The following is a 20,532-nucleotide window of genomic DNA, read 5'->3' on the forward strand; positions in this document are numbered from 1 at the left end:
GGCCGATGCGAGTTACGGCCACCCCCTTTCAGGGCTTATATACCGCATTCTATAATGCTGTATATAAGCCCCCGATCCGACCTGTAAAAGAAAAAAAATAACTTCTTATACTCACTTGCGGTGCGGTCCGATGGGTGTCACTCTTCTTGGTCCGGCTCCTCCCGTCTTCTTACGATCCCTGTCCTCCTGCTTGCTTCATATGGATGACGCGTCCCTGCTTCATCCACACAGGCTCCCCAGAATCACGCTCCTGTGCAGTCGTACTTATCTGCCCTGTTGTGGGCAGAGCAAAGCAGGCGCTGGGTCTCTCTAACCCTTCCCGGAGCCTGTGCAGGTGCGCGATTCTTGGGAGCCTGTGTGGATGATGCAGGGACGCGTCATCCACATGAAGAAAGAAGGAGGACGGGGATTGTAAAAAGATGGGAGGCGCCGGACCAAGACGTGCGACACCCATTTGACCTAACCTCCCCACAAGTGAGTATAACAAAAGTTATGTTTCTTCTCTTACAGGTCGGATAGGGGGCTTATATACAGCATTATAGAATACTGTATACAAGCCCTGAAAGGGGGTGGCCGTAACTCGTATCGGCCAAACCTGGTGACAGGTTCATAATAACAGTAAATTTTCTCCAGGGGTGCACAAACTTTTACATGCCACTGTATGTCCATCATTGCAATGAAGAAGGACATAGCTCTAAAACGCCTTTGTGACTTAACTCTTGTGAGATTTATTCCCAGTTGTTTTACAGATCTACAATAAAGAATATGCATTTTATCTAAGCATGAGTCCTACTGCTGGCTCTTATCTCTTCTAAGAGGAGAGGCTCCATTTTTTTTATGAAGGCTATTTTAGGGTCCAAATAAATGAGTTATCTACTTTGGCATGCCGGGATTCTTGATTGGCCAAACACCCCCCAGACACTGGTTCAGGAGATGGTTTGGCTGACAGCTAATCTCGTCTGACTCTCCCATACATAGGATGTTTTTGCTGAGAGCCGCTGCAAGACATCTTTGTCAGCCGCTCATCTCAGGAACAGCAAAAAGATTGGCAAACCAATATCACACTCACAATCCTTAACTCTCTTCGACAATCATTTGTACCATACGCATTAGACTGTTTGCTGAATCAGTTGATATCAGTGGCGAAGGGGTCTTAACTCTTTTGCAATGTACTGTACAACATGGAAACATACCTCTGAATTTGTGTCATGGGCATTCAAAAGTACTCTTTCAATAACAGTCTTAAGCAGCGAATGGTCTAAAGGAAAATAAAGAATTGTGAAACAATATTTCAGCTACAGCCAATATACACAAAATAAGATAAAGCAATTAAATAAAAACTTAATTTACACAAGCCTTGAAGTGTTCATATTAGATGCTTTGATTTGTGGAGATAAATGTACAGCTTTATAAGGAAAATAATTGGATTAGCATTCACACTGTTTTTTGAAACACAGTTCAAAATAAAAATCAGCACATTTTACAATTAAAGCATCCTTCCCATTTTCATATATAGGTATGGTTATGTAGTCCTTGCAGAAAAACAAGGAACTTTGAAAATTACTTCTATTTTCCCCGTTCTCTCAATATGCTTTTTTTTCTTTTATTGTTTACAGCTCGTTGCCAACATGACCTCAGCAGCTGTACTGGAGCGGTGGGAAAACATGGACAGGTCATATTAGCACACATTGTGGAGCATACATGTTAGCTCCTAATCTTGGCCAATTCTGAGCCTAAGAGCAGTTCTACAGTGCTGCTAACCTCCTTCGGCTGCTGCAAGTGTGAGTGTGTGTGTATATGTATGCATGTCAGCAATATGGTGGTGGTGCTGTTAGCCTGAACTGTCAAATAAGCAAGGAGTCAGGCTGGCTGAGGAGCGGTGCGCTCCTGAACAGAAGATAATCCTGTAAGCAAAATAAAGCTGCTCCGTACCGATAAGTGGATTCTTTCTTATATCCAAGATCATCAGTGTTGTGTTAGATTGCAATGCATGAAGAAATGCTTTTGCACCCTCACTGGATATTCCACACTGCCGCATGTCTATTGCTAGAGAGGAAGAAAAAATATGACAGATCAATGGCATATTTTAATAACAGATTGAAAGAGTCTTTGGTATATTGTTTTCTAACAGCTTTGAAAGCGTTTATCAAGGACTTTTTTTTTCCCTTACGATGGGCCTAAAACTAGCAGGCTGGCAGTTGCTAACTACCTGACCGTTCCACCCGGCACAGAATGGTCATTACCACAACTGCCAGAGATTTATCTGCTCCACAGCAACAGACCAGCTCTCCCTCTTCCAAGCTGCTCTGTCGATGGGGCGTGACTGCTGGTGTTCTGCTGATTGACAGACGGCCCCCTGCAGTTAGGCAGCAGGAAGGTGGCAGTCAGTCAGGATGATGTCAAAGGTCACACCCCATAAAACAGCAGAGCAGAATGGAAGAGAAGCCACTGCTATGTTGACGCAACGTCAGCAGAAGCCACAGAATCGCCAGTCGTCGATCTAAGACCGCTCTATGCCGGCGGAGGATTCGTCGGGCACAACAGGCAAGTAGGTAGCAACTATCGGCATGTTAGTTCTTGGGCCCATGGTAAAATAAATAACTAGTCCCAGATAACATCTTTAACCCCTTAAGACCCAATGATGTGCAGTGTCAGTCATTGGGTGCCTCCCCCTGTTCGGTGCAAGCCCCAGCGATGAGCCCGCACTTTTTCTGGCACATGACAGGTGACAAGTGCCCCGAACAGCCGTGGGTGGAATCGCGATCCACTCGCAGCTGCTAACATGTTAAATGCCGCTGTCCATCTCTGACAGAGGCATTTCACATGCACACGCCGGAAGCAGGAGACCTGCTTTGAGACAAACCACACTCATCGGCACCGGTATCACATGACCGCAGGGCGCCGATGTATTGGCATGACAACCCGGGATCTGCAGCAGACTTCTGTGGTTTCCATAGCCGGATTGCTAGAAGCGATGCCCAGCGGTGTGCACTCATAGAAAGTGAGAATTTTTGATACATAGAGCAAGGCTGCAGCTTTGCTCTGTGTAACACAAGCGATTGGATGATCCCATGGAGGCTATTGAAGCAAAGTGTAAAGTAAAAAACCTACCTAAGCACTAACCGGCATAATTTACCTGCCTGTTGGGTATGGCGACGCTCTTTCCCGGCACTAAGAGGTCATAGACTGCTCCTGTCGGGGATTCTGCTGACGTCACGTCAACAGAGCGGAGGCTCCTTTTTCGCTCCGCCGATGAGGTGGAACTTCCGACGTCATTCTTATTGACAGCTAGATCCCATCTGCCTAGCTGGAGTAGCCGGCTGTCAATCAGAATGATTTTGTAAAGAATGCCCCATCACATCAGCAGAGGCAGCTGAATCCGAGGCAGAAGCGGTCTGTGACCGCTCTGTGCGGTGTAGGAACGGTGTCTTGCATAACAGGCAGGTAAGTTGCAATTATCTGCCTGTTAGTGCTTAGGTACATGCTTTATTTTTTATAACGTCCAGGATATACCCTTTAAGGATTGTAGAAACGATGGAACCAGAAGACTGTTACTAGAATCTAACAACACCGAGCTCAATACTAACTGAATTTCCTATATCAGAGCTGATTTTCCCTGATTTCTCCTGTAGCTGAGTTTTTAGCAAAATATAATTGATTTTTATAGGTAGGCCTGTATTATTGATTGCTCATACCTTTCAACCACAGGTCCTCTACAAGAATATCTGCTACTGCCTTTGCTCCCTGGTCTCCGATTAGCGTATTGCAGTTCAAGGAGATTCGTCTCAACCCCGTCATACAGTCAAGGTCAGGTCGTCTGTATCTTAAGCTTTCAGCCCAAGCCTCACTATGCCTTCTTGTTGCCTGATGCTTAAATAACAAACAAAATTCTGTTATACAAAAAAAATAAACAGAATTTAATGAACAGCATATACAGTCGTGTGAAAAAGTGTTTGCACCCTTCATGATTTCCTATTCTGTCACACTTAAATGTTTCAGATCACCAAACAAATTTAACCCCTTTACCCCCAAGGGTGGTTTGCACGTTAATGACGGGCCAATTTTTACAATTCTGACCACTGTCCCTTTGTGAGGTTATAACTCTGGAACGCTTCAACGGATCCAAGTGATTCTGACATTGTTTTCTCGTGACATATTGTACCTCATGACAATGGTAAAAATTCTTTGATAGTACCTGCGTTTATTTGTGAAAAAAAACGGAAATTTGGCGAAAATTATGAAAATTTCGCAATTTTCCAACTTTGAATTTTTATGCAATTAAATCACAGAGATATGTCACACAAAATACTTAATAAGTAACATTTCCCACATGTCTACTTTACATCAGCACAATTTTGGAACCAAAATTTTTTTTTGTTAGGGAGTTATAAGGGTTAAAAGTTGACCAGCAATTTCTCATTTCTACAACACCATTTTTTTTTAGGGACCACATCTCATTTGAAGTCATTTTGAGAGGTCTATATGATAGAAAATACCCAAGTGTGACACCATTCTAAAAACTACACCCCTCAAGGTGCTCAAAACCATATTCAAGAAGTTTATTAACCCTTCTGGTGCTTCACAGGAATTATTTGAATGTTTAAATAAAAATGAACATTTAACTTTTTTTCACAAAAAATTTAATTCAGCTCCAATTTGTTTTATTTTACCAAGGGTAACAGGAGAAAATGGACCCAAAACATTGTTGTACAATTTGTCCCGAGTACGACGATACCCCACATGTGGGGGTAAACCACTGTTTGGGCGCATGGCAGACCTCGGAAGCGAAGGAGCGCCATTTGACTTTTCAATGCAAAATTGACTGGAATTGAGATGGGACGCCATGTTTCGTTTGGAGAGCCCCTGATGTGCCTAAACATTGAAACCCCCCACAAGTGACACCATTTTGGAAAGTAGACCCCCTAAGGAACTTATCTAGAGGTGTGGTGAGCACTTTGACCCACCAAGTGCTTCACAGAAGTTTATAACGTAGAGCCGTGAAAATAAAAAAATCGCTTTTGTTTACACAAAAATGATCTTTTTGCCCACAAATTCTTATTTTCACAAGGGTAACAGGAGAAATTAGACCACAAAAGTTGTTGTGCGATTTCTCCTGAATACGTCGATACCCCATATGTGAGGGTAAACCACTGTTTGGGCGCACCGCAGAGCTTGGAAGTGAAGGAGCGCCGTTTTACTTTTTCAATGTAGAATTGGCTGGAATTGAGATTGGACGCCATGTCGCGTTTGGAGAGCCCCTGATGTGCCTAAACAGTGGAAACCCCCCACAAGTGACACCATTTTGGAAACTAGACCCCTTAAGGAACTTATCTAGATGTGTGGCGAGCACTTTGAACCCCCATGTGCTTCACAGAAGTTTATAACGTAGAGCCGTGAAAAAAAAAAAAATCGCATTTTTTTCTACAAAAATGATCTTTTTGCCCACAAATTTTTATTTTCACAAGGGTAACAGGAGAAATTAGACAACAAAAGTTGTTGTGCAATTTCTCCTGAGTACGCTGATACCCAATATGTGGGGGTAAACCACTGTTAGGGCGCACCGCAGAGCTTGGAAGAGAAGGAGTGCCGTTTTACTTTTTCAATGTAGAATTGGCTGGAATTGAGATCGGACGCCATGTCGCGTTTGGAGAGCCCCTGATGTGCCTAAACAGTAGAAATCCCCCACAAGTGACCCCATTTTGGAAACTAGACCCCCCATGGAACTTATCTAGATGTGTGGTGAGAACCTTGAATGCCCAAGTGCTTCACAGAAGTTTATAATGCAGAGCCGTGAAAATAAAAAATATTTTTTTTTTCCACAAAAAAGATATTGTAGCCCCCAAGTTTTTATTTTTACAAGGGTAACAAGAGAAATTGGACCCCAAAAGTTGTTGTCCAATTTGTCTTGAGTATGCTGGTACCCCATATGTGGGGGTAAACCACTGTTTGGGCGCACGGCAGAGCTCGGAAGGAAGGAGCGCCGTTTTGGAATGCAGACTTTGATAGAATGGTCTGCGGGTATTATGTTGCATTTGCAGAGCCCCTGATGTACCTAACCAGTAGAAACCCTCCACAAGTGACCCCATTTTGGAAACTAGACCCCCCAAGGAACTTATCTAGATGTGTGGTGAGAACTTTGAATGCCCAAGTGCTTCACAGAAGTTTAGAATGCAGAGTCGTGAAAATAAAAAATTTTTTTTTTTTCACAAAAAAGATTTTGTAGCCCCCAAGTTTTTATTTTCACAAGGGTAACAGGAGAAATTGGACTGCAATAGTTGTTGTCCAATTTATCCCGAGTACGCTGATGTGCCATATGTGGGGGTAAACCACTGTTTGGGCGCACGGCAGAGCTCGGAAGGGAAGGAGCGCCTTTTTGGAATGCAGACTTTGATAGAATGGTCTGTGGGCATTATGTTGCGATTGCAGAGCCCCTGATATACCTAAACTGTAGTAACCCCCCACAAGTGACCCAATTTTGGAAACTAGACCCCCCAAGGAACTTATCTAGATGTGTGGTGAAAACTTTGAATGCCCAAGTGCTTCACAGAAGTTTAGAATGCAGAGTCGTGAAAATAAAAAATATTTTTTTTTTTCACAAAAAAGATTTTGTAGCCCCCAAGTTTTTATTTTCACAAGGGTAACAAGAGAAATTGGACCCCAGAAGTTGTTGTCCAATTTATACCGAGTACGCTGATGCCCCATATGTGGGGGTAACCCACTGTTTGGGCGCACGGCAGAGCTCAGAAGGGAGGGAGCACCATTTGACTTTTTGAGCGCAAAATTGGCTGTCGTGTTTGGAGACCCCCTGATGTACCTAAACAGTGGAAACCCCCCAATTCTAGCTCCAACCCCTAACCCTAATCCCAACCTGATCCATAATCCTAATCACTAACCCTAACCATAATCACAACCCTTACCCCAAAACAACCCTAATGTCAACCCTAACCATAACCCTAATCAAAACCCTAAATCCAACACACCCCTAATCCTAATCTCAACCCTAACCTCAAACCTAACCCTAATCCCAATACACCCCTAATCACAACCCTAACCTTAACCCTAATCCCAAACCTAACCCTAATCCCAAGCGTAACCCTAATGCCAACCCTAACCCTAATACCAACCCTAATCCAAACCCTAAACCTAATCCCAGCTCTAACCCTAACTTTAGCCCCAACCCTAGCCCTAACTTTAGCCCCAACCCTAACCCTAGCCCTAAGGCTACTTTCACACTTGCGTTGTTTGGCATTCCGTCGCAATCCGTCGTTTTGGACAAGAAACGGATCCTGCAAATGTGCCCGCAGGATGCGTTTTTTGCCCATAGTATTGCCGACGGATCGTGACGGATGGCCACACGTCGCGTCCGTCGTGCACTGGATCAGTTGTGTTTTGGCGGAGCGTCGGCACAAAAAAACGTTCAATGAAACGTTTTTTTGTACGTCGCATCCGCCATTTCTGACCGCGCATGCGTGGCCGTAACTCCGCCCCCTCCTCCCCAGGACATAGATTGGGCAGCGGATGCGTTGAAAAACTACAGCTGCTGCCCACGTTGTGCACAATTTTCACAACGTGCGTCGGTATGTCGGGCCGACGCATTGCGACGGCCCCGTACCGACGTAAGTGTGAAAGAAGCCTAACCCTAAATTTAGCCCCAACCCTAACCCTAAATTTAGCCCCAACCCTAACCCTAAATTTAGCCCCAACCCTACCCCTAACCTAACCCTACCCCTAACCCTAACCTAACCCTACCCCTAACCTAACCCTAGCCGTAACCCTACCCCTAACCTAACCCTACCCCTAGCCGTAACCCTACCCCTAACCTAACCCTAGCCCTAACCCTACCCCTACCCTAACCCTACCCCTAACCCTAACCCTACCCCTAACCCTACCCCTAACCTAACCCTAGCCCTAACCCTAACCCTACCCTACCCCTAACCCTACCCCTAACCCTAACCCTACCCCTAACCCTAACCCTAATTTTAGCCCTAACCGCTGTTCTCCTGCCGGCCGGCAGATGGAGACAGATGGCGGGCGCACTGGGCATGCGTCCGCCATGTTCTTCTGCCGGCGGCCAGGAGGAGCAGCAAGAGGATCCAGGGACCTAGGTGAGTATGCTAGGGTCCCCGAATCCCCCTATTTCTCTGTCCTCTGATGTGCGATCACATCAGAGGACAGAGAATTACACTTTACTTTTTTTTTTTTTTTTTTTTTTTTGCGGTCGCCGGTAAACAGTTAATTACCGGCGATCGCAAAACAGGGGTCGCTAAAACCGACCCCCGATCATGCTCTTTGGGGTCTCGGCTACCCCAGGCAGCCGAGACCCCAAAGTTTCTCCCGGTGCCGGCCGGCGGGCGCACTGCGCATGCGCCCGCCATTTTGAAGATGGCGGCGCCCACCGGGAGACACGAGGAGCATCGGGGGAGCTAGGTGAGTATTGGGGGGCCACCTGGGACCCCTTTTCTCTGTCCTCCGATCTGCGATCACATCGGAGGACAGAGAAATTAAAAAGAGATCGCTTTTTTTTTTTTTTTTGCGATCGCCGGTAAACGGTTAATTACCGGCGATCGCAAATGCGGGGAGGGTTAAAAACCCCCCGAATCATGTTCTCTGGGGTCTCGGCTACCCTCGGCAGCCGAGACCCCGGAGAAAATCGGCCTGTGGGGGGCGCTATACACTTTTTCCACAGCGCCGTTAATTAACGGCGCTGTGGTTTAAGTACCCTTAGCGGCCGCCGTTAAAAGGCGTATCGGCGGTCGCTAAGGGGTTAATAGATCCCGCTGATTCTGAGATTGTTTTTTTGTGACATATTGTACTTAATTTTAGTGGTAAAATGTCTTTGATATGACTTGCATATATTTATGAAAAAAAAAACGGAAAAAAAAGGAAATATGGCGAACATTTAACAAAATTTTTTTTTAAAACTTCAGAAATTTTCAACCTTTTAATTTTTATCCCCTTAACCCCTTTCTGACATCGGACGTACTATCCCGTCCATGTGGGGTGGGCCCCTATGACCATGGACGGGATAGTACGTCCAGCGCGATCGGCGGCGCTCACGGGGGGAGCGCCGCCGATCGCGGCCGGGTGTCAGCTGCCTATCGCAGCTGACATCCGGCACTATGTGCCAGGAGCGGTCACGGACCGCCCCCGGCACATTAACCCCTGGCACACCGCGATCAAAGATGATCGCGATGTGCCGGCGGTGCAGGGAAGCATCGCGCAGGGAGGGGGCTCCCTGCGCCCCCCGCAGCAACGCGATGTGATCGCGTTGCTGCGAGGGTCTTACCTCCCTCCCTCCCTGCTCGAGCCCCGGATCCAAGATGGCCGCGGATCCGGGTCCTGCAGGGAGGGAGGTGGCTTCACAGAGCCTGCTCAGAGCAGGCACTGTGAAGGCTGCAGCGCTGCATGTCAGATCAGTGATCTGACAGAGTGCTGTGCAAACTGTCAGATCACTGATCTGTGATGTCCCCCCCTGGGACAAAGTAAAAAAGTAAAAAAAAAAATTTTCAAACGTGTAAAAAAAAATATTCCAAAATAATGAAAAAAAAATATATATATTATTCCCATAAATACATTTCTTTATCTAAATAAAAAAAACAAAACAATAAAAGTACACATATTTAGTATCGCCGCGTCCGTAACGGCCCGACCTATAAAACTGGCCCACTAGTTAACCCCTTCAGTAAACACCGTAAGAAAAAAAAAAAAAAACGAGGCAAAAAACAACGCTTTATTATCATACCGCCGAACAAAAAGTGGAATAACACGCGATCAAAAAGACAGATATAAATAACCCTGGTACCGCTGAAAACGTCATCTTGTCCCGCAAAAAACGAGCCCCCATACAGCATCATCAGCAAAAAAATAAAAAAGTTATAGTCCTGAGAATAAAGCGATGCCAAAATAATTATTTTTTCTATAAAATAGTTTTTATCGTATAAAAGCGCCAAAACATAAAAAAATGATATAAATGAGGTGTCGCTGTAATCGTACTGACCCGAAGAATAAAACTGCTTTATCAATTTTACCAAACGCGGAACGGTATAAACGCCTCCCCCAAAAGAAATTCATGAATAGCTGGTTTTTGGTCATTCTGCCTCACAAAAATCGGAATAAAAAGCGATCAAAAAATGTCACGTGCCCGAAAATGTTACCAATAAAAACGTCAACTCGTCCCGCAAAAAACAAGACCTCACATGACTCTGTGGACCAAAATATAGAAAAATTATAGCTCTCAAAATGTGGTAACGCAAAAAATATTTTTTGCAATAAAAAGCGTCTTTCAGTGTGTGACGGCTGCCAATCATAAAAATCCGCTAAAAAACCCGCTATAAAAGTAAATCAAACCCCCCTTCATCACCCCCTTAGTTAGGGAAAAATTAAAAAAATGTATTTATTTCCATTTTCCCATTAGGCTAGGGCTAGGGTTAGGGCTAGGGCTAGGGTTAGGGCTAGGGTTAGGATTAGGGTTAGGGCTATGGTTAGGGCTAGGGTTAGGGCTAGGGTTAGGATTAGGGTTAGGGTTAGGGCTAGGGCTACAGTTTGGGTTGGGGCTAAAGTTACAGTTAGGGTTTAGATTAATTTACAGTTGGGAATAGGTTTGGGATTAGGGTAAGGGGTGTGTCTGGGTTAGAGGTGTGGTTAGGGTTACTGTTGGGATTAGGGTTAGGGGTGTGTTTGGATTAGGGTTTCAGTTATAATTGGGGGGTTTCCACTGTTTAGGCACATCAGGGGCTCTCCAAACGCGATATGGCGTCCGATCTCAATTCCAGCCAATTCTGCGTTGAAAAAGTAAAACAGTGCTTCTTCCCTTCCGAGCTCTCCCGTGTGCCCAAACAGGGGTTTACCCCAACATATGGGGTATCAGCGTACTCAGGACAAATAGGACAACAACTTTTGGGGTCCAATTTCTCCTGTTACCCTTGGGAAAATACAAAACTCGGGGCTAAAACATATTTTTTGTGGGGAAAAAAAAGATTTTTTATTTTCACGGCTCTGCGTTATAAACTGTAGTGAAACACTTGGGGGTTCAAAGTTCTCACAACACATCTAGATTAGTTCCCTGGGGGGTCTAGTTTCCAATATGGGGTCACTTGTGGGGGTTTTCTACTGTTTAGGTACATTAGGGGTTCTGCAAACGCAATGTGACGTCTGCAGACCATTCCATCTAAGTCTGCATTCCAAATGGCGCTCCTTTCCTTCCGAGCTCTGCCATGCGCTCAAACGGTGGTTTCCCCCAACATACGGGGTATCAGCGTACTCAGGACAAATTGGACAACAAATTGTGGGGTCGAATTTCTCCTGTTACCCTCGGGAAAATACAAAACTGGGGGCTAAAAAATAATTTTTGTGGGAAAAAATTTTTGTTTTATTTTTACGGCTCTGCATTATAAACTTCTGTGAAGCACTTGGTGGGTCAAAGTGCTCACCACACCTCTAGATAAGTTCCTTAGGGGGTCTACTTTCCAAAATGGTGTCACTTGTGGGGGGTTTCTACTGTTTAGGTACATTAGGGGCTCTGCAAACGCAATGTGACACCTGCAGACCATTCCATCTAAGTCTGCATTCAAATGGCACTCCTTCCCTTCTAAGCCCTCCCATGTGCCCAAACAGTGGTTCCCCCCCACATATGGTGTATCATCGCACTCAGGACAAATTGGGCAACAAATTTTGGGGTCCAATTTCTCCTGTTACCCTCAGGAAAATACAAAACTGGGGGCTAAAAAAATAATTTTTGTGGGAAAAAAATTTTGTTTTATTTTTACGGCTCTGCATTATAAACTTCTGTGAAGCACTTGGTGGGTCAAAGTGCTCACCACACCTCTAGATAAGTTCCTTAGGGGGTCTACTTTCCAAAATGGTGTCATTTGTGGGGGGTTTCAATGTTTAGGCACATCAGTGGCTCTTCAAACGCAACATGGCGTTCTATCTCAATTCCTGTCAATTTTGCTTTGAAAAGTCAAACGGCGCTCCTTCCCTTGCGAGCTCTCCCATCCGCCCAAACAGTGGTTTACCCCCACATATGGGGTATCAGCGTACTCAGGACAAATTGTACAACAACTTTTGGGGTCCAATTTCTTCTCTTACCCTTGACAAAATAAAAAATTGGGGGCGAAAAGATAATTTTTGTGAAAAAATATGATTTTTTATTTTTACGGTTCTACATTATAAACTTCTGTGAAGCACTTGGTGGGTCAAAGTGCTCACCACACCTCTAGATAAGTTCCTTAGGGGGTCTACTTTCCAAAATGGTGTCACTTGTGGGGGGTTTCAATGTTTAGGCACATCAGTGGCTCTTCAAACGCAACATGGCATCCCAACTCAATTCCAGTCAATTTTGCATTGAAAAGTCAAATGGCACTCCTTCGCTTCCGAGCTCTGCCATGCGCCCAAACAGTGGTTTACCCCCACATGTGGGGTATTGGCATACTCAGGACAAATTGTACAACAATGTTTGGGGTCCATTTTCTCCTGTTACCCTTGGTAAAATAAAACAAATTGGAGCTGAATTAAATTTTTTGTGAAAAAAAGTTAAATGTTCATTTTTATTTAAACATTCAAAAAATTCCTGTGAAGCACCAGAAGGGATAATAAACTTCTTGAATATGGTTTTGAGCACCTTGAGGGGTGTAGTTTTTAGAATGGTGTCACACTTGGGTATTTTCTATCATATAGACCCCTCAAAATGACTTCAAATGAGATGTGGTCCCTAAAATAAAATGGTGTTGTAGAAATGAGAAATTGCTGGTCAACTTTTAACCCTTATAACTCCCTAACAAAAAAAAATTTTGGTTCCAAAATTGTGTTGATGTAAAGTAGACATGTGGGAAATGTTACTTATTAAGTATTTTGTGTGACATATCTCTGTGATTTAATTGCATAAAAATTCAAAGTTGGAAAATTGCGAAATGTTCATAATTTTCGCCAAATTTCCGTTTTTTTCACAAATAAACGCAGGTACTATCAAAGAATTTTTACCATTGTCATGAAGTACAATATGTCACGAGAAAACAATGTCAGAATCACCAGGATCCATTGAAGCGTTCCAGAGTTATAACCTCATAAAGGGACAGTGGTCAGAATTGTAAAAATTGGCCCGGTCATTAACGTGCAAACCACCCTTGGGGGTAAAGGGGTTAAACCGCACAGATATGTCACACAAATAGTTAATAAATAACATTTCCCACATGCTAACTTTACATCAGCACAAATTTGGAAACAAATTTATTTTTTGTTAGGAAGTTATAAGGGTTAAAAGTTGACCAACAACTCATTTTTACAACAAAATTTACAAAACCATTTTTTTTCAGGACAACCTCACATTTGAAGTCACTTTGAGGGGTCTATATTGAAGAAAATACCCAAAAAAGTGACACGATTAGAGGCTTCACTAGAATTAACCCCTTTCCGACCATAGACATATCCATACGTCCAGGCAAACAGATTCTTATTGACCAGGGACGTATGGATACAACCTGCCTTTGGATAGGAGACCCTGCAAAGTCGTCACAGGATCCCGCTCGCTGCCATGGTGACCCAATGCCGTTATGACAACGTCCGGGTCACCAGAGCTAGCAGAGTTACTTGATCATGCTCAGCGCATGATGAAGCAAGTTTGACTGTTATTGCAGTGCTGACAGCTTGCATAGCATAGGGATGCTGCTGCATTCCCATGCTATACAAGCAATCAGCCTGCAAAAAAATGAAAGTCCCTTCGAGGGACAAAGTTAAAAAGTAAAAAATAAAGTGAAAAAAATTTGTAAAAATATATTGTATCCTTAAATAAATATTGTTATGAAAAAAAGTATATACAGCGTGTGTGTGTGTCTGTCATGGAAATCCAAGTCCCTGATTGGTCGCGACAAAACAGCCACAACCAATCAGCGACAGGCACAGTCAGGAAGAAAATGGCAGCTCCTTACTCCCTGCAGTCAGTGCCCGGCCCCCCGCATACTCCCCTCCGGTCACCGGTCACACAGGGTTACTGCCTGCGGCACGGACCGCGTTATGCCACGGGTAACGCACTCCGTTACCGCTGCTATTAACCCTGTGTGTCCCCAACTTTTTACTATTGATGCTGCCTATGCGGCATCAATAGTAAAAAAATGTAATGTTAAAAATAATAATAAAAAAAAACCTGCTATACTCACTCTCCGTAGTTCGACGAGCCGGCCGCCATCTTCCGTTCCCGGCAATTCATTGCGAAATTACCCAGAAGACTTAGCGGTCTCGCGAGACCTCTAAGTCATCTGGGTAATTTCGCAATGCATCCTGGGAACGGAAGATGGTGGCAGCCGCGCGCATATTGCCGGAGCTTCGGTGGATCCCAGGGGGTGAGTATATAACTTTTTTATTTTAATTATTTTTTTTTAACAGGGATATGGTGCCCACACTGCTGTATACTATGTGGGCTGTGTTAGATACCGCGTGGCTGCTATATACTACATAGGCAGTGTGCAATATACTATGTCGCTGGGCAATATACTACATGGCTGGGCAATATACTACATGACTGGGTAATATACTGCGTGACTGGGCAATATACTACGTGACTGGGCAATATACTACGTAGCTGGGCAATATACTACATGACTGGGCAATATACTACATGTCTGTGCTGTATACTACGTGGCTCTGTGCTGTATACTACGTCGCTGTGCAATATACTACGTGGTTGGGCAATATACTACGTGGCTGGGCAATATACTACGTGGTTGGGCAATATACTACGTGGTTGGGCAATATACTACGTGGTTGGGCAATATACTACGTGGCTGGGCAATATACTACGTGGACATGCATATTCTAGAATACCCGATGCTTTAGAATCGGGCCACTATCTAGTGTATATATATATTTACTATATAATTGTCTACGGGTCACTACCGTCTGTCTGTCTTTCTGTCACGGATATTCATTGGTCGCGGCCTCTGTCTGTCATAGAAATCCAAGTTGCTGATTGGCCGTGGCAAAACGCCCACGACCAATCAGCGACGGGCGCAGTCCGGCGGCAACATGGCCGCTCCTTCCTCCTCGCAGTCAGTGCCCGCTCCTTCCCTTCTGCGCTTTGCACTGTGCCTGGAAAGTATTTCTCAACTACATGTAGGGTATTGTTGCACTCAGGAAAAAATGAACCTCAGTTTGTGGTAAAAATTTCTCCTATTAGTGCTTAGAAAAATTAAAAACTTGGGGCTAAAATAACAATGTAATTTATTCTTTCTTCACTGCTCAATGGTATAAAATTCTGTGAGGCACATGTGGTGTCAATATGACCCCTAGATGAATTCATTGGGGAGTGTAGTTTGTAAAACTAATTTACATATAGGGAGTTTCTGTTGTTCTAGTACCTCAGGAGCTCTGCCAATGTGACATGGCATCCTCAAAGCATTACAGCAAAATCTGAACTCCAATATGGCGCCTCTTCCCTTCTGAGCTTTGCACTGTGCCTCATAAGAAGTATTCCCCCACATATTGGTTATCGTCATTCTCAGAAGAAATTGCATGGTGCAAGTTTTCCTGCTAGCCTTAAGAAAATAAAAAATTGGTGCTAAAATAACATTTTTGTGGGGAAAATTTGATTTTTTTATTTTCACGGCTCAATATTCTGAACTTTTGTGAAGCATCTGGGGGTTCAAGGTGCTTAGAACGCATCTAAATACATTCTTTGAGCGGCGTGGTTTCCAAAATGGTATCACTTGTGGGGCATTTTCACTGTTTAGGCACATCAGGGGCTCTCCAAACACGACATGGTGTCAAATGGTGTTCCCTTCCAACTCTGCCGTGCGCCCGTGGTTTTCTCCCACATACGGGATATCGGCATGCTCAGAAGAAATTGGATAACAAATTTGGGGGTCCATTTTTTCTTGTTGCCCTTGGGAGGGAAAAAATATTGCGTCTGAAAACAACTTTTGTGAAAAAAAGTTAAATGTTTATTTTTTCCTTCCACATTCGATTAGTTCCTGTGAAGAACCTAAAAAGGTTAATAAACTTCTTCAATGTGGTTTTGAGCATCTTGAGGGTGCAGTTTTTAGGATAGTGACACTTTGGGGCATTTTAGGTCATATAGACCCCACAAAGTCACTTCAAATGTAATGTGGTCCCTAAAAAAATGATTTTGTAAATGTTGTTGGAAAAATTAGAAATCGGTGATCAACTTTTAACCCTTATAACTTCTGAACCCAAAAAAAATTGTGTTTAAAAATGGTGCTGATGTAAAGTAGACATGTGGGAAAATAGAATTAGTCTTACCGGTAATTCGGTTTCTAGGAACCTTCCATGACAGCATCATCGGAGGATGTCTCACCACCCTAATGGGGGACAGGAAACACAGAAGAGGTTAAATACCCCTCCCCTTCCTACAGCCTTCAGTGCTTTTTCTGGATACCCCAGCATGTATAGTTACTACAAAGGTGCAGGAATCATCCAATAAGTACATCAGATAGGGAGGGAAATTAGTGCTCTTGTGGAAGGTTCCTAGAAACCGAATTACCAGTAAGACTAATTCTATTTTTTCCAATCACCTTCCATGACAGCATCATCGGAGTAATAACAATAACTAATTTCTTTAGGGAGGGATCACAGCCTGCAGAACTCATCTGCCAAATGTTAAATCCCTATTGAAATTTAGTCTATAGTGTCTGGTGAACGTGTGGACAGACGACCAGTTAGCGGCTCTGCATATCTGCTCAGAATATAAGTGGGGCGCACTTGCACACACAGATCTTATTCCCCCCAAGATACCCTGCATACTGTGGTAAGGTTATATAACCTTTGCAACTCTTTTTGAGCACTTTATTGCCTATTTGCAATTGTCTGCCTTTCACTGCACTTTATATTTAGGGTATTATGATACCAGTGGTTTTATAACACATTCTCTTACCAGCAATTGATTTTTGTTTTCCACTTTTCTGGCACATTTTGCACTATTTGCACATTATGGACCAAGTTTTTTGCCTTTTTTACCCTTTTTGCCCTGTTGCATAATAAGTATATATTTAATTATTATATAATACCTTCCCACATATATAGCAGGATTTTATTATTGATATCTACCCAAAGAGGGGGGATACCTTTTATATATTGTGGTGTGCACATTTTTAATATTTATCTATTTTTTATTTATTTTTTGTTATTGCTTCATTACCTGATGATAAAATAAAAATTAACCAATATCATACCTATCCTTGTCTGGCATTTCCTTCCTGTTACCTGTGCATTGGTTTGGGTCGATCATATCTGCTCAGAAGATGCGTTCCCTCGCTCTGCCCATGATGGTCGGAGGTTGCACTTCCGGTCCGATGGGGAACGCGGCGGCATTTAAACTCGCCGTCTTTCTCCTCCCCGTGCCAGCACATCCAGCAGGGTGTGGGAGCGCCGCTGATTACTACCAGACAGGATACCACAGGCCTTATGCTGATGAGACAGCCACCTATATAGACATCTATCCCTTTGCCAGCAGATACCTGCCGCAAACGCGGATGTCTTTCCCCTTACCAGAAGGCCATATACTGAAAAGACGGCCACGTATCCTAGAGAACATTTTTATGCCTTAAATGCCTGGAAATCTATTAAGGGGTCTGTCTTTTTCTTCTACTTTGCCTCTCATACATACTCACCTGGAACCAATTAACCCCAGGAGTAAGACCCGGGAGGGTCGAAACATTGTTGGGTTTTTGGTCGTTCTGGCTTCAAATTTTCATGGCATTCTTTGTGGCAATTTTTTTTGTATTTGGAATAGATTTGTTACATACTTTTGCATAATTATAATTTGAGTGTGCGGTGATCTTCAATACTTGATTATTTGGGCTTCACAGTCCGTTCCACCAGCACCTCACTCCTCATGACTTAAGTGCACACCATCCTCTTCTCCATGATGTAGAAACTGCACGCGTAGAATGAGCCTTTAGTGAAGCAGGAGGAAAAAGATTCTGCGATGAATACGACAGATAGCTTGCTTGATCCAGTTAGCAATCGTATTCTTTGCCGCCTTCTTGCATTTGTTCCGTCCCGTGAAATGAATGATTAAGTTTTGGTCAATCCTCCAATTTTCAGTTTGTTGGAGGTAATATAGTACCACCCTGCGGACATCAAGGGTGTGGAGAATTTCTTCCTGCGTGTTGGAAGGATTTGGGCAGAATGAGGGTAGCACAATATCCTGACCTCTGTGAAAGTCTGAGACTACCTTAGGCATAAAGGAGGGATCTAACCTAAGGATAATACTGTCTGTAGTGATAGTTAGATAAGGTTCCTGTATTGACAGGGATTGTAACTCTCCTATGCGCCTGGCGGTAGTAATCGCAACTAAGAAGATGGTTTTTAGGTAGTCCAGCCACCACAACAGGACCGAATTCATATGACCGGGAAGTGGAATTCTCTTGGTCAGTGAACCCTAATGTCCTGAGATTGTAGGACTTGTGTATGAGCTTGAGCCCAGGATATCGCCTTTATACAAGCAGTCAGGGATCCCAGGACGGACATTGAATCCCTTAAGGTTGGTGTTATCTTGTCCATGAATCTGGAAATTTTTTGGATGAGGTCGAGTTGACGATCCCTAGGTAGGAAGGATGTCCTCTTCTCTGAATCCAAAAGGATTCCCAGAAACTTCTTCCTTGTGGAAGGATGAAGATCCGATTTTTTTTCCCAAATTCGGGATCCAGCCGAGGGATTTCAGGATTTTCAGGGTCTTTGCCACATCTAGGTTCAGCACATGATAGTATGCATCCTTCAGATCTAGTGTAGCCATTATCCAATTCTGTCCGATGAGCGGGATTGCTGACCTGATTGATTCCATTTTGAATCGTCTGTATCTGACCACTTGATTAAAGGGTTTCAGATTTATGATAACCCGGTGTTTTCCCGAAGGTTTCGTTATGAAAAACAGACAAGAATAATGGCCTCTGCCTATCTCCTGATGTGGAACTTGAGAGATTACCTCAGTCTGAAGGAGATCCTGCAAATCTGACAGCAGGGATTCTTGGAGACAGCAGGGAGGTAATCCTAGGCATTGAAGGGCAGGACTCTCGAATTCTAACCTCAGCCTTTCCCGTATGGCACGGAGAACCCATTGGTTTGTGGAGATGGATTGCCACTGGGTGAGGAAACGCAAGAGTCAACCCCCGACCGGAGAGTAGTCACTGTTTGTCTGGGGTTTGTTGGTGGTGGGGCACCAGAATGTTACTGCCCTTGCCACCCTTGGGGTAACTATCGCCCTGTTTTACCCTTCCCCCTGTTCCCGGGGGTGGGGCAAAAAAAAAAGTCTCCTAGAATTTTTCTGCTCAGGAAGGGATTTCTTTTTATCCGTAGCCTTATCTAGGATATCGTCCATGACTGGGCTGAACACATAGTGGGCCTTGAAAGGGAATAGCGCTCAGATTTGGCTACCCTAGACACCTGCATATTCACTTTAGGGATTTCCCATAAGGAACCACCCCGTCCAGGGAAAAACTATTTTTTAGCTCCGAAGAGACACTAAGACCTTTTTCAGGGAGGCCCCACCCATGAAGGATAAGGTTCTGCACATTCTCGTGTATAGGAAACCCCTTCTGATCTTTGGGTTTCAGCCTCTCAAACATTTCGTCTTGTACAAAGTGTCTTACTTCCTCCTCAACCCCCATGGTGCTTCTCACCATACTAACCAGTTGTTCCATATCTTGGGAAGAAAAGTAATATTTCTTATTTTCTGACTTGGGGTGGAAGTGGAACCCTCATTCTCCCAAATATCCTCCGAACCAGAGGTATGGATTTCGCCCGAGTCTGAGTGAGATTCCACAGGTGCCATCTTCCTTTTCTTAGGAGGAGGGGGTTGTGGTACTGGGGCCTGGTAAAAAGTAGCCATCGAGGATTGGACCTCCTGTTTTATGAGGGTTTTGAAGCTATCCAGGAGGGAGGGCTGCTCCGAACGTAACACCTCATCCGTGCACGGCTGGCAAAGCTTTTTCTTTAGTGTGGAAGGGAGCCTGGAGGCGCATATACCACACTTGCAGCTCGTCTTACCCTTCTTCAGGGCAGGGACTTTTGTCTCTAACAAGAGAGAGAGAAGGTATACTAAGTAACCTATGGGCTACAAGTACCTGGATAGCAGGGGACCATCATCCACTACTTACAGTAGGAGGAACGCTGGAGAGGGTTTGTTGCCATCCATGTCAGTGTGTCCGCAGTCACAGGAGAACATAGACAATGAGTCTTACCTGGCAGCATCCTCGACTTTTATGGATTTTAAGAAAAACCAAGGTCCCAGCGTCATTCTGTGCTTCGCCCTCGCCAGGTCCAGTGGGGGGAGGAAGACAACAATGAGTATTGCCCAACATGGCCGCTGATCCCATGGACTCGGTACATGCCATTGAGCGCGTGCGTTTCAGCATGCAACACACAAAGTGGACCGGAAGTTTGGGTCAACATTACTTCCGATGCGCGAGAACTCTCGGAATCAGCAGCATGGAGGAGGATGCTGGGGAGCTACAGGAGGACCCTAGCCGCACCGCCCCGCTTTACCCCTCGAGGGAGCGCAGGAGGGGCAGGAAGGTCCCGAGTCAC

At 44.3% G+C, this 20,532-nt stretch overlaps 1 protein-coding gene across 7 annotated transcripts in view; it reads right to left on the reverse strand.

Annotated features, from left to right (window-relative positions):
• The window catches only part of CEP78 (centrosomal protein 78), a 189,691-nt gene that overhangs the window by 115,811 nt on the left and 53,348 nt on the right, over nt 1–20,532 (reverse strand). For all 7 annotated transcript variants that reach the window (XM_069762988.1, XM_069762979.1, XM_069762970.1 and 4 more), the window contains 3 exons: nt 3,696–3,870; nt 1,933–2,046; nt 1,194–1,258 (listed from right to left, as the gene is read on the reverse strand). In XM_069762988.1, coding sequence (XP_069619089.1) covers nt 1,194–1,258; nt 1,933–2,046; nt 3,696–3,870 — 354 coding nt within the window. The remainder of the gene's footprint in view (nt 1–1,193; nt 1,259–1,932; nt 2,047–3,695; nt 3,871–20,532) is intronic.

This window comes from Ranitomeya imitator, chromosome 1 (genome assembly GCF_032444005.1).
Source record: "Ranitomeya imitator isolate aRanImi1 chromosome 1, aRanImi1.pri, whole genome shotgun sequence".
NCBI classification, from domain to species: Eukaryota; Metazoa; Chordata; class Amphibia; order Anura; family Dendrobatidae; genus Ranitomeya; species Ranitomeya imitator.